We start from the raw sequence: 16477 nt of genomic DNA, 5'->3' as shown, positions 1-16477 counted from the left end.
TCTCAAACTCACTCCTCTTACACTCATAGACACTCTTCTCAAACTCATAGACACTCCTCTCAAAATCACTCCTCTCAAACTCATAGACACTCCTCTTAAACTCACTCCTCTCAAACTCATAGACACTCCTCTTAAACTCACTCCTCTTAAACTCATAGACACTCCTCTCAAACTCACTCCTCTTAAACTCATAGCCACTCCTCTCAAACTCACTCCTCTTCATAGACACTCCTCTCAAACTCATAGACACTCCTCTTAAACTCATAGACACTCCTCTCAAACTCACTCCTCTTAAACTCATAGACACTCCTCTCAAACTCACTCCTCTCAAACTCATAGACACTCCTCTCAAACTCATAGACACTCCTCTCAAACTCATAGACACTCCTCTTAAACTCATAGACACTCCTCTTAAACTCAAAGACACTCCTCTCAAACTCACTCCTCTTAAACTAATAGACACTCCTCTCAAACTCATAGACACTCCTCTCAAACTCATAGACACTCCTCTCAAACTCATAGACACTCCTCTTAAACTCATAGACACTCCTCTCAAACTCACTCCTCTTAATCTCATAGACACTCCTCTCAAACTCACTTCTCTTAAACTCATAGACACTCCTCTCAAACTCACTCCTCTTAAACTCATAGACACTCCTCTCAAACTCACTCCTCTTAAACTCATAGACACTCCTCTCAAACTCACTCCTCTTAAACTCATAGACATTCCTCTCAAACTCACTCCTCTTAAACTCATAGACACTCCTCTCAAACTCACTTCTCTTAAACTCATAGACACTCCTCTCAAACTCACTCCTCTTAAACTCATAGACACTCCTCTCAAACTCACTCCTCTTAAACTCATAGACACTCCTCTCAAACTCACTCCTCTTAAACTCATAGACATTCCTCTCAAACTCACTCCTCATATACACACCTCCATGCATTCAGTTGTTGTTGTGTGAAACACACAACAAATATTGTAAAAGGATATTAAAGAATCGTCATAATCATATGTACAAGAGTTTAGGCATATTATGACAGAAGGTTCATGTCTGTGTAAAATATTAATTTCTCAGATACATAATTTAACTCTTTAAATAGTTTACTTGCAGCAATCCACACTATTCTCCTAAACAGAAGAGCGGGACTATGTAATATGACACTGTATCTGCAGTGTATTGTGATTATAAGATGACAGTAAAGCGGTATCTATTCTGGAAAGTGGAAGGGTGTAGTTGATTTTGATTTATGTGAATGTTTATCTGGCCCCTGTACTTCTGTACTCCCATTGGGCTCTAGATGTTGTTCAGTGCCTCATATCCCAAGATGCATCTGTGCCCACACCAGAAACTGGCAACATTTTGTTCCTCCTGAGGTGCGAATGATATCCATGTGCCAGAATCTCTCTCTCTATCTCTCTGTCTCTCTCTCTCTCTCTCTTTCTCTATCACTCTCTCTCTTTCTCTCTCTCTAATATTGGCCTACATATCTTCCAGTTTTGCCAGTAGGTCTCTAACTGGGCATCACCCCAGACTGCCACCTGAGTTCTATATGGCTCGCTGGGTTCTGATATAACGCATGGATCTACATTAAACTTCAGAAACTCAGAGATGTTTATCACCACCATCATCCTCAGAGATCTGAACTTAAACTTCAAACTCAAGTGTGCGAGTTGCTCCATACTTAAGTGATGATCTCTCAAATCATCTGCTGTGTTAAGGTGATATGTGCTTTTACTTTTCATCTGACTTACAAATTTCACCTGGCAGCAAGGAAACATGAAATCCTCCTGCAGTCTCACATCCAGCAGTTAGAGGCCACGGCCCAGATACAAAAACCCATATATCAAGAAAACCCCAGTAATGTCACTAAAGGCTTTTCCCAAAAAACTATAAAATGAGTGCTGCCCTGTTAATTACATGTTCACAGTATATCACGACCTTGAGACTGATGAAAGTTAAGGGTCCTTATATCATCATGAAAGGGGTAATTTGGCAGGAAAGACTGGATGAATATCTTGCTTGCTTTTTTGTTTGCTTACCAAATAAATGATTGAATATGAAATATGGATTTAGGTGTGAAGATTTGATTCAGTGAAATATTAGCTGCGTCTGGACAGAAGAGTCACTTCTGCTTATTATCTAGAGTCATCGCTAATGAAGAACTTTGAATCAAACTGAGAATATCAGCTCTTAAAATGCTTCCTAAGTAGTCAGCTCCCTAGGTTTTGGCCCAGAGTTGATGTTTGCCTGTGTATTGTTGTATGGTGCTTTATCAGGCAGTGTAAAGCTGTCAGAAACACAATTGCTTTATATTCCGCTCTGCTGCATCAGCAACAATACAGACCTGGTTTAGAAGCAAAACCACAAGCTCTATATCATTACCCCGTCGCTCTCTCTCGCTCGTTTCCCCGATCATTATAGCGCCAGCCTTTACATTCTGTACTAACCTGGATCGGTTTCCCTCTTGTGGGTCAGACCTGCTTCATTTATCATGTTGCTCTTGTTTCAGTTTAGGAAGATTTATATGTCTTTTACCTATACTTGAGCCGCTTCGCTCTCTCTCTCTCTCTCTCACACACACACATGCAGGGTTCTAGTTTATATAGAGATTTATATGTGTTTTGCCTTCTCTTCTGTATTCCACAGTGTCTCTCGGTGGACGTGTGCTTCCTGTCTGCTGTGCTTCAGCTAATAAAAACACATGTTAACCAGGACAAAATTAAACCAAATGTCACAACAGGACTAAACAGAAGTCAAAGTAGAGTCACATCTTATTAGTCATCTTATATTAATTACATGCGTTAATGTTGTGTGTTATATTATATCTCAGTTTTCCCTGATGCTAAAACAAGCCTGAATCTAGATCTTGTCAATAAACAAGCCATTTATAATTTAAACTAAATCCAAGCTTCACTTTTTAGGTTAGCTACTGACCAGCATAAGCTGATGAGCTGGTTTTAGCTGGTCTCCCAGCTTGGTTTTAGCTGGTATTGCTGGTCTAGCAAGCTGGTTTAGCTGTGTTTTGGTTACTTTTTAAGCTGGTCTAGCTGGACTTAGCTGGTCAGGCTGGAAGACCAGCTGACCCACCAGCATGACCAGCTTTTCCAGGCTGGGATGACCAGCTTAGACCAGTTACTGCCACCTTAAACTTAAGCTTATGTTGGTCTTTGCTGGATTTTTTAGTAGGGACACTATGGACAATAACTCAATACCTATAGTTCTATAAATATAAAATTGTATATTTGTGGAGTTTACATCACAACTATAATGATAAATATACAAGGAACAATATTGTTTTTATCGTTTGTATCTTTTGGAATGCTTTCACGATAAATTGAAAGTGAACGATAAACCATTAACAGCCAATCCAATTTTTTTTTTTTTAATGTTCTCGCATATTTGAAATGACAAATGACACTGGGGAGAAGCTAATCGCCGAGGTCCATAAGATTAAATGGGAAAGCAATAGTAACATTATATAAGTATAGTTTTATTAACTTTTACCTCGCGCCAAAACAATAACAACACAAAAGACACTAAATATGAATAAGAAAACGAGTAATAGTTTCATCATATATATATATATATATATATATATATATATATATATATATATATATATATATATATATATATATATATATATATATATATATATATATATATATATATATATATATTTATACAACAGTTCTTTCTGGTTCTCGAATCTGATTGGCTAAGAGCTATGCGATATTGTACTGATAACAGCACAGTAACCGCCACCTAGTGAATGGAGGTCCTTTAAACAGGCTCATCTCTGAATGGAAAAACTGCACACACACATGGACAAACACAGATGCGCTGTGTTGAATCACTCTCCGTGTGTCTCATTAGTTCACTAGCTCGTAAATCAGTATGTGAATCCCAATCGGAAGTTATTATTCCGTCAAAGATCAGCGCTCTTGGATGTGACGTTAAAGTTAATGGGAGAAATGTTTTGTCACATCGTGTGGACGATTAACACTTGGAAAGAGGAATGTAAACACGATTTTTTTCTGGAGCGATCTCTCTCCTCAGAACGCGAAAACACTGTGGAACTGCAGGTAAGCACCGCAGCTTTTAAATGTGGACATTGATCATTTATTTTATCTAGACGTGACTATTAAAACATGTTATGAGATATCGCCACTGATATATTTATAAGCAGCATGCAAAAACATCTCTCTGACACTTATAAAAAACTGTTTTATATAGTACTGATAAGAGCGAAGTCTAATAATAAGCGAGTGCTCGTATCGCGTTAAGATTAAATGGGAAAGCAATAGCAACATTTATATAAGTATAGTTTTATTCACTTTTACCTCGCGCCAAAACAATAACAACACAAAAGAGACTAAATATGAATAAGAAAACAAGTAATAGTTTCATCATGACACCAAATACTGCTGATTTGATCTCATTTTTGACCATCAGGCCAACATGAGAGCCAGGGAATCCCTGTCAGAGATGTAGCCCAGAGAGGGCGGTGGTCAGCGGGGCGAGTGAACACTGATGTCCGCTCATGCTTTGCTTCTCATTCGTACCGAATCTCACTAAGCAAACGTTCAAACAAGCGCTATCTTTACTAATCGACTGCAGATTTAAATATAATAAATATATATTCTCAACTGAACTAATCTTAAAACTACACTTTGTGACCAAGAAACGGTAATATAAGGAAACGGCTTTTCTGTCCATTGAGTTGTTATGAGCTTCAAAGCAGCCGAAAGTGTTACCTGTCATTCTGGCCGCCCTCAAATCCGTGGCGGAAGAAGTAGTTATCAAACAAAGAGGCTTTTAAAATAACTCCGTTGTTGTTTTCTTGTTTTCGTTTTTCAAACGTGTGCCGTCGAACTGTTGTATAAAAGCAATATCGCTCTCGGAGTCGTGTGATATAGCTCTATATCAACACGGCTGTGGTTGCCTTCTATGGCCTCGTGCCTCTGGCCTAATCACAGCTGTGATGATATAGAGCTATATCACCCTTCTACTCGAGCGATATTGCTTAAATATATATTCTACTAAATTAATAGATAAGATGATAGATTACACAAACTAGATTCACTATTTAGCTGAGGACATCTGCTGGTTATAGCTGCTGTACATGCAATAAGGACATCATATTTACATGTTTAATGACAAACAATTTTATTAAAGGAAATCTACAATATTAGTTAATGCCATTAAAAGTAAATAATTTGCATGAATACTGCATGTATCAGCGTAAAGTTTATAAACAAAGTTCTCATTATTGTTCGATGGTGTTGGCGCTAGTTATCAATATTGTTAATATTTTTGTTATCTTTAACAAACTATAAACAGCCCTTTAAGCCCAGAATATAGTTTGTTTTTTACATGTACGCGTAAGTGCACAGTCAAAGGCACATGTGCATACTATTCTGATGATGAAATTTGCATCACACGCACTGTTCATGGACACTTGCGTATGCATGAAAACGGAACTATACTTGTAGCTTTAGAATTGTTAAGAGTTACAGTTTTTGTGAGGTGTCCATCCAATTAAAAATGTCATGAAGGATTTAAAAAAATCTGGTTGTACAGACAGATGGAGAGACAGTGGAGGACATCACAGACAGACTCTTAAGACATTTCCACTGATTTGGTGTAAACTATCCCTTTAAGAATACATCCAGTAAGTACAATTCTCTCTCTCTCTCTCTCTCTCTCTATCTCTCTCTCTCTCTCTCTCTCTCTCTCTCTCTCTCTCTCTCTCTCTCTCTTTTCTTCTTTTGTGTCTCTCAATCATATTATGCCTCTCTGTGTTAGTTCATTGCAATGTATAAAGTTAGACATGAGGTTAATGCTTCTCTTTTAAAGGTCTCACTGGGGATTATCAATGAGATTACCATGGAAAATATGACGACCCATTGGCTTAACTGTACCTCACTCATAGTGCAGGCCGGAGATCATGTGTCCTGTGAATATGAAGCTGGATGTTTTATATATATATATATATATATATATATATATATATATATACTGTAGGCGTATGGACAAATACTCAAATGCATGTCTACTAATAGAGACGTACAAGACTATAACTGTGTTTGGGTGTGGATATAGACACTGTCTTAATAACTTTGCAGTTATTCCATTACTGAGCTGAATTACAAGGGCTCAAAACAAAGCTGTAGTGACCATGACAGCTGCTCACAGAGAGAAAGAAAGAGAGAGACTAAACCTTAACCAGAAAAGAAGCAGTTACAGCTCATAACTACACATCGATGAGGTTGAGATAGACAAACATCACTAGCCGTTGAATCTGAGCTTATATCGTACAAAAAATAACTCAACAGAAAGATCAACATAAACCACTTGTCAATGTTTCTCCTCAGACAAAGCATTGCAAAGCAGCATGCAGCCGGCGATGTAACATCGAGAACCAACGGACGGAGGTCCAACCCAGAAGACTCAAGAAGGCTGGTGCGACGAAAAGCCAGCTGTGTGGAGAATTTCTCCTCGGTCGACCGAATTCGCAAACATACAACCAGACACTTGGGTTACAGCACCCTCAGCCTGGCCATGAAGGGTCTTGAAGAAACACCGGTGGAGTTGTGGGAACTCCAAGAACTTCATAAACTCAATTTGTCCCTAAACAGTTTGTCAGTTCTCCCATCGGGCCTGGGATCCCTTGAGAACCTAGAGGTCCTCAATCTGTGGGGAAACAAACTGGTCAGTCTTCCTCCAGAGATCGGAAAACTTCGGAACCTTCGCGTGCTATTCGCGCACAGGAACCTCCTAAACGAAGTTCCCGAAGAGCTGGGCAACTGTACCAACCTGGAGGTCTTGAGTTTGGCCAATAATCAGATGACGGGGCTTCCAAACAGCCTATCCAACCTAAAGAAACTCACCAAACTCAACCTCGGCCACAACCGGATCGAGCACATCCCGGCGTGCGTGTACGCCATGAAGAGCCTCGTCTTCCTACACCTGGCCAACAACCGTCTGGAGAACATTGCTGATAAGATCCACGACCTGGTCGACTTGAAGATCCTGATTTTAGAGCAGAATTATCTTCATGCGCTTCCCAGGACATTGTGCCGTCTGACGAGGCTGGAACTCTTGAACTTGGACTTCAATGACCTGCAGAGCGTTCCTGAGGAGATGTACCTGCTGAGAAACCTGGAGAAGCTCGCTCGCCACCCGCTTGATAAGGGACTGCATATTGTGCATAACCCACTGGTAAAACCTATTCAGGAAGTTTTACAAGGAGGTTTGAAAAGTCTGTATAACTACCTCAAACCTACCTGATGATCTCAGTCTTCGAATGAAAGATTTATTCGTTCTAAAGAATATTTTGTAATCAATTTAAAACAAAGTTGTATTATTATAGATGTGTACGCATGATCTTGCTTTAGCATGCTACTGGCATGCTATATTTAGTTACCATTTCGCTACTACTTTTACTTTTAAAATCCATTTATTTTTTATTTTAAGTACGTCTAATGTCTGCACCCTTACTGAGAAACTTTCTGGTAATGCCTGGTAAAACATATCTTTATATTAATTCATAAAATGAATATTATAATAATATATTGACATGCGTTGGTCTCCAGACAATGTTTCTTTGAAAAAAGACCCAATATTCTCATGTATCTCCTCGAAAGTTTCACAAGACGTGTCAACAATGACTTGTGCTCAGATGAGTCAAGATACTAAATGAGCTGCTTTGCTCTTCACATTATTTCATTGCTCTTTAAACTACAACCAACTCATTGCCTATATTTATTTCTAATGAGGTACTTTAAGAGACAATGTTGAAACAACTGAGATCTCTAATACAGTAACTCCCCTGAGCTATTGATTATAGTGAAGAGACAGAAGAGGCTTTTAAAGTCCACCAACAATGAGACCACAATGAAGACAGCTTTTAGTTTTATTGTCTTGATTTAAATGGCAAACAATGAGCCCTCAATCAACACCTAAGCACACGTGAGCTCCTCTAAGAGTTCTGATATATGTTTAAAAGTTTAGACAAAGAAGGGTTGTCTCTATTTCTGTCCTGTTTAAGCTTTAGAGTCTTAGTCAATTTAAGTTCATGAGCTGTAGAAGACACCTGATTCTCTCTCTCACACACATAATTCTGACGACATGACACATATATAGCACAGACTGCTTTATTTTATATGAAACTAATTAGTGGAGCTTTGAGCATCACTATGAATATTCATCATATAAGTTGGCGAACTCCAACAACCTTTTACTTATTATCATACAGACTTATATTGAATGAGGGAACCAAACCAAATCTAGACAACAAAAAATTATACTTTGGGGTGGAGCTCTATTAAAATAGGCCAACAAAGAGGGGCAACCTTTCAGTCTCTGCATAATTTCTGCATAATTAAGGGGCGTGGCCACTTGAGTGACTCGTGGATTGCTGCTGCTGTCACCATAGATATGTATAAAGGCTAAATGTCTCGCCCGCGCTGCTGGCCAATTGAGTGGAACGTCTGCATTTTGGCGGCCATCTTACCACAGGGCGCTCGCTCACTCAAAGCATTGTGTTTTAATGATACATGTACTTTTAAATGACAATAACAAGCTTAATTTTTTACCGTTTTTCAAACGGTTTGGTTTGTTATAAATGTCAAAATGTACCTATGACACTGCATAGATATAGGCTACTAAAAAAAAAATTCATGAAACATGTTAAAGCATCCAGAATTATAGCCACGTTAATAACGTTTGTAAAAAACCAAACCATTTGAAAATCGGTAGAAAAGTGAGCAAGTTATGGTCATTTTAAAGTACCTGCACCATTAAAACTCAATGCTACAAGAGAGCGAGCTGTCTGGGGTAAGATGGCTGCCAGTTGATGCCGTTAAAGACTCCGTTGTAAGACATCTAGCCTTTATACATATCTATGCCTATCACTACAGTCGAGCTAGACGGGCACCTCAGCTTTACCCACATTCCACCTCTTTGCCCATTGTTGGTTATCTGGGAGTGACACGCAGCCAAGATGGCAACAATTGGCTACGCCCACTTTGTCCTTCAAAAATGCTCTTCAAAAACCTACAGGTACGAGTGATGTCACGGACACTATGTCAATGTTTTACACAGTCTATGATAAGCAACCAAAGAGAACTCTAGTAATGAAAACACTTTAAAGCGATGTATTGCTATTGTCTTCTGGGAAACTAGTAAATATTAAAGGTAAGTATTAAGGGTAAATATTTTCCACCCTTCAGAAGCAAAATAAGATGTTTATATATTTACACAGATCACCATCAAAAAAGTTTAACATCCCCTTTGCTCGTCTTCGTGTGTTGCCTCCTTGATCATCAGTAAATATTCGCAGGCTTCAGTGTAAGTCTCACAAAAAATGTCAAAATCTACATCTCATCAACATCATCTAGCCACCATTCAGAAGATCTCAAATATGATAACGCTGAATGTGCAAAGCAAACAGAGACTCATACAGAATGGTCATAAAACACATGAACAGACTTTAAGAATGAAGGGATGATCGCCTCTCAAGATGTCTCCGACTGGACGTTTTGTCACATTTTGGGGACATTTTTGTCCCCAGAATATATCTATTCACATAAGACAAATTGGATCACATTGAGCTCATGAACATCACAGTGATAATGAGCAGGTCTAAATGGCATTAAAATGTAATTAAAGTTCCCCTCAATCACATTTATAAATGACAGAGTAGTGTACTATAAGAATTAAAGGGATAGTTCATCCAAAAAATGAAAATGCTGTCATCAATCACACTCAGTTTGTTACAAAACCTGTATAAATGTCTTTCTTCTGCTGAACACAAAGGAAGACGTTTTAAGCAATGTTTGTAATCAAAGCATCACTGACTTCTATAGTATTATAGTATAGTATTTTTCTTTCCTACTATGAAAGTCAATGGTGCTCTGGTTTCCTGCTTGATTAAAAAATCTTTGTGTTCAGCTAAACAAAGAAATTCATACAGGTTTGTAACAACTTGAGGGTGAGTAAATGATGACATTTTTTGTGTGAACTCACATTAATGTGGCTTCTGTTACCACATTAGTCAGTGTCATAGTTAAAAATATAAAACTGGTCAACAATTACTCATTTTACTAAGCACAAGATGGTCACGACACATACTGACAATGTTTAGCAACAAAATTCACTGTTTATGCAGCTACATTAAGTATCAGTCCAGACATTTAGACCTACATATGACACACAGTCATTAGATTCAAGATTTTTATTCTTAATTTTATTTTATTCATTTTGATTTTGCTTTTACCTCAAAAGAAACAGAACGGCAACGAACATTACATTACAATATAAGGTAAATACAAATATCCGAGAACCTAAAGAAATGCATGTGTTGAACAGAAACTATTTTTAAGAAGTGTTTCCACAGTATGATATATGTGCAATTATACACATAAAGAGACAGTATATTTAAAGTGAGACAGTGTAATGTAATATATAAGGTGTCAAAGATTCCTAGTCCAGTTAATATGAAGTTGGGTTGATAGTCTGTTTGCAAAGTGCAGGGTGCAGTAGCTGGTTTAGTCTTAAGCCATTGTGCAATATTTTGTCAAAAAACAACAAAAAAAAAAGGTTAAAATTGACATAAACTTTTGAATGTTAAACAGTTTACAGTATGATGACAGTTACCACAGTAAATATCTTAAATGAGCTACAGGTATTATAAGTATGTACACCCATAAAAGCTTATAATATAAGCACACCCACAATGTTTTATAACCACACGTTGTTTCTGTCAGGAAGACTTTCTGATCTAATTTGCACTGAAACCAGGATGTAAAATGTGGTGCATGAAAGATTTCATAGATATAAAATGAATAAGTAAGAGGTATACCTAAAACTAAACAAAAATGAAAAAGCTTTGAAGTCACTGTAAATTCATGTGCTGACAGAAGACAACTGTATTTTTACATGAGGAAATATTAAATAGCATATCAAATTTGTGCAATAATAATAATTTCACAGAGCCAATACAGTTGATTTTACCTTTAACAAACACTTCTCTATTGACTGTAAGTGGTTGAGGAACAGCAGCGCCCTCTTCAGGTGCAGCACCAGTAATACAGCAGCAGCTCATGGGTAAAGTGAACCAGCACGTGTTTACAGGAGCACACACACCTTGATTCAGCTCGAAGAGATCGGATCGCAAACAGGATGAGTATCTTACACATTGTGTATTTTCATGACCCATTGTTCGTTTGATGTAAACAAACACTTACATTTAAAGAATTAAATGGTTGAAATCACAAGTGATTGAATCACCTGTAAGGTGTCTGTTAAACAACTAAAACCTCTGTAATGCTCACATTACACAACAACTTTTACACTATTCTGTCGTGTAACACACAAACACGAAAATATAGTGTGGTGGGTCAAAAATCGTTTACTGGTTTACCATTAATTGCTATTTTGCATTGTGAACTAACATGAATCAAGTCGTTGACGTAAACAGCTTGCGTCACAGAGAGTGATCTCAAAATTGACATTTTCACACATACTGTTACCTAACATTTACATCGCTTTGTAAACTGAAATGTTTTTCTCCTGCATAATTGTGCTTTTCATCTAGAAAACGTGCAGCACCTCAGTTTACTTGTGTGTTTATAGCGCCGTCTTGTCCGGTTCAATATGGCCGCCACGAGCGATTCAGGCAAAAAAATGTATTTGCTGAAATATGTTTACAAAAATATATTATTTTCACCAACATACTTTTTGGTCTTTTTGAAATATATATTTATAATAAATACATTTAAAGCATTAAAAATATATATTTAGCCCTCCATATATTTCAATTCAAGGAAATATATTCTCGTTGCATTGTAAGAAAAACTTTATAAACCTGTAAACATTACAGTTTTAAAAAAAGTTTAAATTAAATATATTTCCAACTACAAAAATATACTTTATAAAATTTACTTGTATTTAGCATATTTAAAAATATATTTTAGGTAAAAATACATTTATGCCATATAGGTTGTAAAATTAAGTATGTATTTGCTTGCCCTTGAAATACATTTTAAAATATATGTTGATGTATAAAGGTTAAAACTACATATTTTTCAGAATTCAAAAATATATTTAACTAAGCATAACATTCTACAAAATGTATTAAGCATATAATTAAAGCCAGATAATTTTTTTTTGCCGTATAGGTCAAAGTGCACGTCTATATGGGTCTCACTAGCATTTGTGTTATAGGAATTTTCGGCCCTAGACCCCAAGTTTTAAATGCTTTGCATTCAATTGATTAAACAAAACAAAGATTAAATAGGAAATCAAAGCTTTGTCTCTGCACTCGCTCGTACTCATTGATTATCAGATATAGTTATGAGGTCACACTTGTGCTGTCCTGTGTCTCACCCCGTGTCACGCGTGTGTTTTAGCTGATATTGGACTCAAGGACTTCATCATAATCAAGGTCAGGGTGCCGTATTTAATCAGCACGATATGATAACAAAATATTAAACATGGCCTCCAATCAGCTAATGAAGTAATGATGTTGAGACCTTTCTGGAAGGTCAATGGAGGAGAGAGTGTTGAGAAACCCTCAGGAAAGATCATTAGTGGGACACAAATCTGAAGTATTCAATCAAGTTAATGTATGTTGTGTACATCAGAAAGTGTGTGCGTGTGCATGTGTGTTTCCTTTGTGTATAATTTTAGGAAGTTCCTTCATGGTCTTTCTGTTAGTACGCTACATAAACCTTTAAGGAAGGAACGTTCAGATATTTTATATAAAACACAGTATGTTGTAAAGAAAAGTTTAGCACATAGTGTTATGAGAGATTTTAATGTCTCTTTCACAGACTTAGAGCGCAGCTGTTACAATGTCAGTGACAAATGTGTGACATTTTGTGAAACGGAGCATCTCTCTCCTCGCCGTCTACAGGAGGTCTTACAAATTATTAGCTGTTATGACACCTCATCACCCAACCAGAGAAGCTGCCAATCACAAGCGGCCATTTTACTGCAATTTTTCTTGTGGTCATTTTTACCATTTTCTTTCTGATCCTCCAGTTTATCAAACTGGTGTTTGGCCGGTGTAACTGGTCGATCTCCTAAACTCACCATGCAGGCTGGGAAATAATCAACAAGCTTAGTTCGGCTGTTATATTTATTATTTTGTGTTGTTGTGTGTTAATAAAACAAATAATGATTGCTAAAAGCTGCACTGCTTTTAAATTGGGGCTTTCATGGTGCCTGTTTGTGAATTTAACATGAAAGAATTGAAGTCGTGCTGATCGTGTGGTGGTAACTTGGGAGTATTATCTTAATAACGTCTCAGGATTATTGGGGCTTAATCTCATAAAAGAAAATGGCATTATGGTCTCTGCTGGATTCGAAAGGAGATTGCATTTTTATTTTCTGTATCAGTCATACTGTATTTGAGCCTGTTCTCGGTTGGATAAGCTTTATGATTTCTCAATAGTTTCCTGTTCTGACCGTTTTGTGTTGGATGTTTTTATTGGCTTGTTTTATAGTGGTTAAATCCCATCATCTCTTTCGTATCTCGATTGTTTTTTAATATACGACTTTCTTTATAGAGAGACGTTGTTTGTTTATCCCACAACAACATTGGATTTTTGTACAATAAACATTTTGGTTTTCTGACTCCAGTTAGGGTGCAAAAACCTTCAGAACCTTGATGTCATCTAAAAACACACACGTCTTTAACACAAGATGATGGATCAATGGGAGAGTTTTGTGTATGTGAGCACCTGAATACAAAAAATGCTAGGTCATTTTCAATCCAGCTTGGATTTGTCTCCAAAAGGGAGAAACCCGGGTGCTGGGTTAAATTTACAAGAATTTAAGATGTCAAATAAATCTTTGGTGTCGCCAGAGTACGTATGTGATGTTTTAAAGGTCACATTCTTCCTGATCCCATTTTTTAAACTAGTGTGTAATGTTGCTATAAAAGCATAAATAATAGCTGTAAAATGATAAAGGTCAAAGTTCACTGCCAGGCAATATATTTTCTTTAACAGAATTCGCCTTTCAAAGCCTACAGTGAACGGTTGGTTTGGACTTCAGTCCTCTATTTCCTGCTTTAATAACGTCAGTAAAACTGTTTTTTGACTAAACTCCGTCACCAGCTAAGCTAACGGCAAGCTAAGCTGCTATCGAATCACAACATTCTAAACAAACTACACGATCAGAACTCGATACGTATTTCTGAAGGAGGGACTTCATAGAACAAGGATGACATCAGCCCGTTTTTAGGATGGTGAAAACAGCGCTATAGTGTGTTTTTTACACGTGAAACATGAACACGTTATATTGTTCACTGTAAACACAATCAAAGCTTCAAAAACATAGAAAGAAGAGCTTTAACTCAAAATACCAGATTATTTATTATAGCATGTAATACTACGGGTGTGTTGAATGCTTGAATCTGATTGGCTGATGAACGATTTGAGGTGTGCAATTATTTTCTGGGAGACACATGGCGAACGTAGTACCAGGCAGCTCTTTTGACCACATTACAGTGCCATATCACTTCGCATAGTTAACTGTAATAACGGACTAACAAAAACAACATGACAGATGATTTTCCGAGGCGATAACAGTGCTGTTTAGAGACACACAGATGTAGATTCATTCACACAATTTCTCTCTCTCTCTCTCTCTCTCTCTCTCTCTTTCTTTCTCTCTCTCTCTGTGTCTCTGTCGCTCTCGCTCTCTTTTTACTAACTTTATTAATTATTGCATTAGAATGCTATCAATGGCTCAAGCCTCTATTGCCAGCCTTAAAATGAGATTTGGAACAAGCAAAAGAGCCGTTGGATGAGACATGGAAGAAATAGTCCTACTCACAATAGCGATTTAAGCACAAAACAGGAAGAATCCCTTTAAATATATCTTGTGATCGATGTCTTGAGGTGTGGTAACCGTAGTATGAGCGGAATAATTGACTCCGGGCCGTTGAATTATTGAAAAATAATGCACACCTCAGGTCTAATGGCCACTCCCTTTCGTTATTTTTCTAATAATTCAACAGTCCGTCGTCAATTATTCCTTACTTAAAATTGCCATTTTTGTAGGTGTGAGCAAAAATGTGCCGTTTTTAAAATGCAAATGAGCTGACCTCTGCACTAAATGGCAGTGCCGTGGTTGGATAGTGCAGATTAAAGTGTGGTATTATTATAATAAGATCCCCTTCTGACACCACAAGGGGAGCCCAATTTCAATTAGCTACACTTTAAAAAATGTTGGGTTGTTATTAACCCAGGGCTCGGTCACTATTGGACAGAACACATTTCTGGTTTAAAATTACCCAAATAATGGGTTGTTTTTACCCAACTGCTGGGTTATTGTTAATCAACCATGTTGAAACAACCCAGCAGTTGGGTTAAATGTTCAATAGTTACCCAGCCCTGGGTTAAAAACAACCCAATATTTTTTCACATGCTTGCAGAGAATGGTTTACTAACACTAAGTTACTGGGTTGATCTTTTTCCACATTTTCTAGGTTAATAGAAGCACTGGAGACCCAATTATAGCACTTAAACATGGAAACAACATCAGATTAAAACAATCAAGCATATGTAAAAATACAGCCCAACTGGTTGGGTTAGTCCCTTTTGACCCAGCGCTGGGGTTGAAAATAACCCAGCATGTAGATTTGTGTATGGTTACATGTGCTAAACAGAAAAAAGATTGATGAAAAACTTTCTTCATTTCTCTATCTCTAGAGAAAATCGAGTAGATTATATTTATCTAACAGAAATATGTGGATGGAGTAATATAAACTATATATAATAATAGGCTACAAACTCTCCTATTATATGAAAATAATTTGTAGTTCGACGTCTTTCCCAATTTGTCCAGCTGAGCATCCCAACCCACAGTGGGAGGAGATGAGACACGACACCAGCTGCCGGAGCTCAAACTTACACACAGAGCTCCCGTTCACCCTCTACCGGAGAGCTCACGCGCTCGCCTGTCCGTCCGCTCGCTCGCGCTCCACCCGGTTACCCACAACTCGTGTCGACACCCGCCAACTGTCCACATAGAGGGAGGCGGGAGAAACGTTTGCACAGAGAGGCTGAAACGACACGACACCCGCCGCTGGAGAGAGAGTTCACCCGCGGGCAGCCCGCGTTCACCCCTCCGACACCGACAACATGGACAAAGTTTTAACTTGCGTCTTCATCGCGATCGGTGTTGTGATGTCAGCGCGAGCACAGGTGTATAAAGGTGAGAGTTTGTGCGGATTCATATTAAATGTGAGATTGAGAGTCGGTTTTGCTCAGAACGGAGTTTGTGTCCTCTCAATGTCTCCGTGAAAGTTGGCAATGATGCGCGCGCCTGGACACTGTTTCTAACCTCTGTTTAAGGTTACGCACGTGTTCATATGTGCACAGTTTAATACTGGACGCGATGCTTTATTTCTATCATACAGTGGAGTCGCGCGTAAAGTTTGACCCGCGGGTGGA

General features: G+C 37.9%; 2 protein-coding genes across 3 annotated transcripts in view; both read left to right on the top strand.

The window, feature by feature from the left end:
* Positions 1–6063: 6063 nt before the first annotated feature.
* On the top strand, positions 6064–7519 carry LOC141366140 (uncharacterized). The gene has a single exon (XM_073871492.1). The coding sequence runs from the start codon at positions 6369–6371 to the stop codon at positions 7296–7298; it is 930 nt and encodes a 309-aa protein (XP_073727593.1). The 5' UTR covers positions 6064–6368; the 3' UTR covers positions 7299–7519.
* An 8411-nt stretch (positions 7520–15930) lies between these two features.
* LOC141349030 (receptor-type tyrosine-protein phosphatase mu-like) overlaps positions 15931–16477 on the top strand; it is a 218549-nt gene continuing 218002 nt past the window's right edge. For both annotated transcript variants that reach the window (XM_073857824.1, XM_073857819.1), the window contains exon 1: positions 15931–16238. In XM_073857824.1, the coding sequence (XP_073713925.1) occupies positions 16166–16238 (73 nt within the window). In that variant the 5' untranslated portion in view covers positions 15931–16165. The remainder of the gene's footprint in view (positions 16239–16477) is intronic.

Source organism: Misgurnus anguillicaudatus, chromosome 2 (assembly GCF_027580225.2).
Source record: "Misgurnus anguillicaudatus chromosome 2, ASM2758022v2, whole genome shotgun sequence".
Taxonomy (NCBI): Eukaryota; Metazoa; Chordata; class Actinopteri; order Cypriniformes; family Cobitidae; genus Misgurnus; species Misgurnus anguillicaudatus.
The sequence above is the reverse complement of the archived record's forward strand: the minus strand, read 5'-3'. Positions and strand labels throughout refer to the sequence as shown.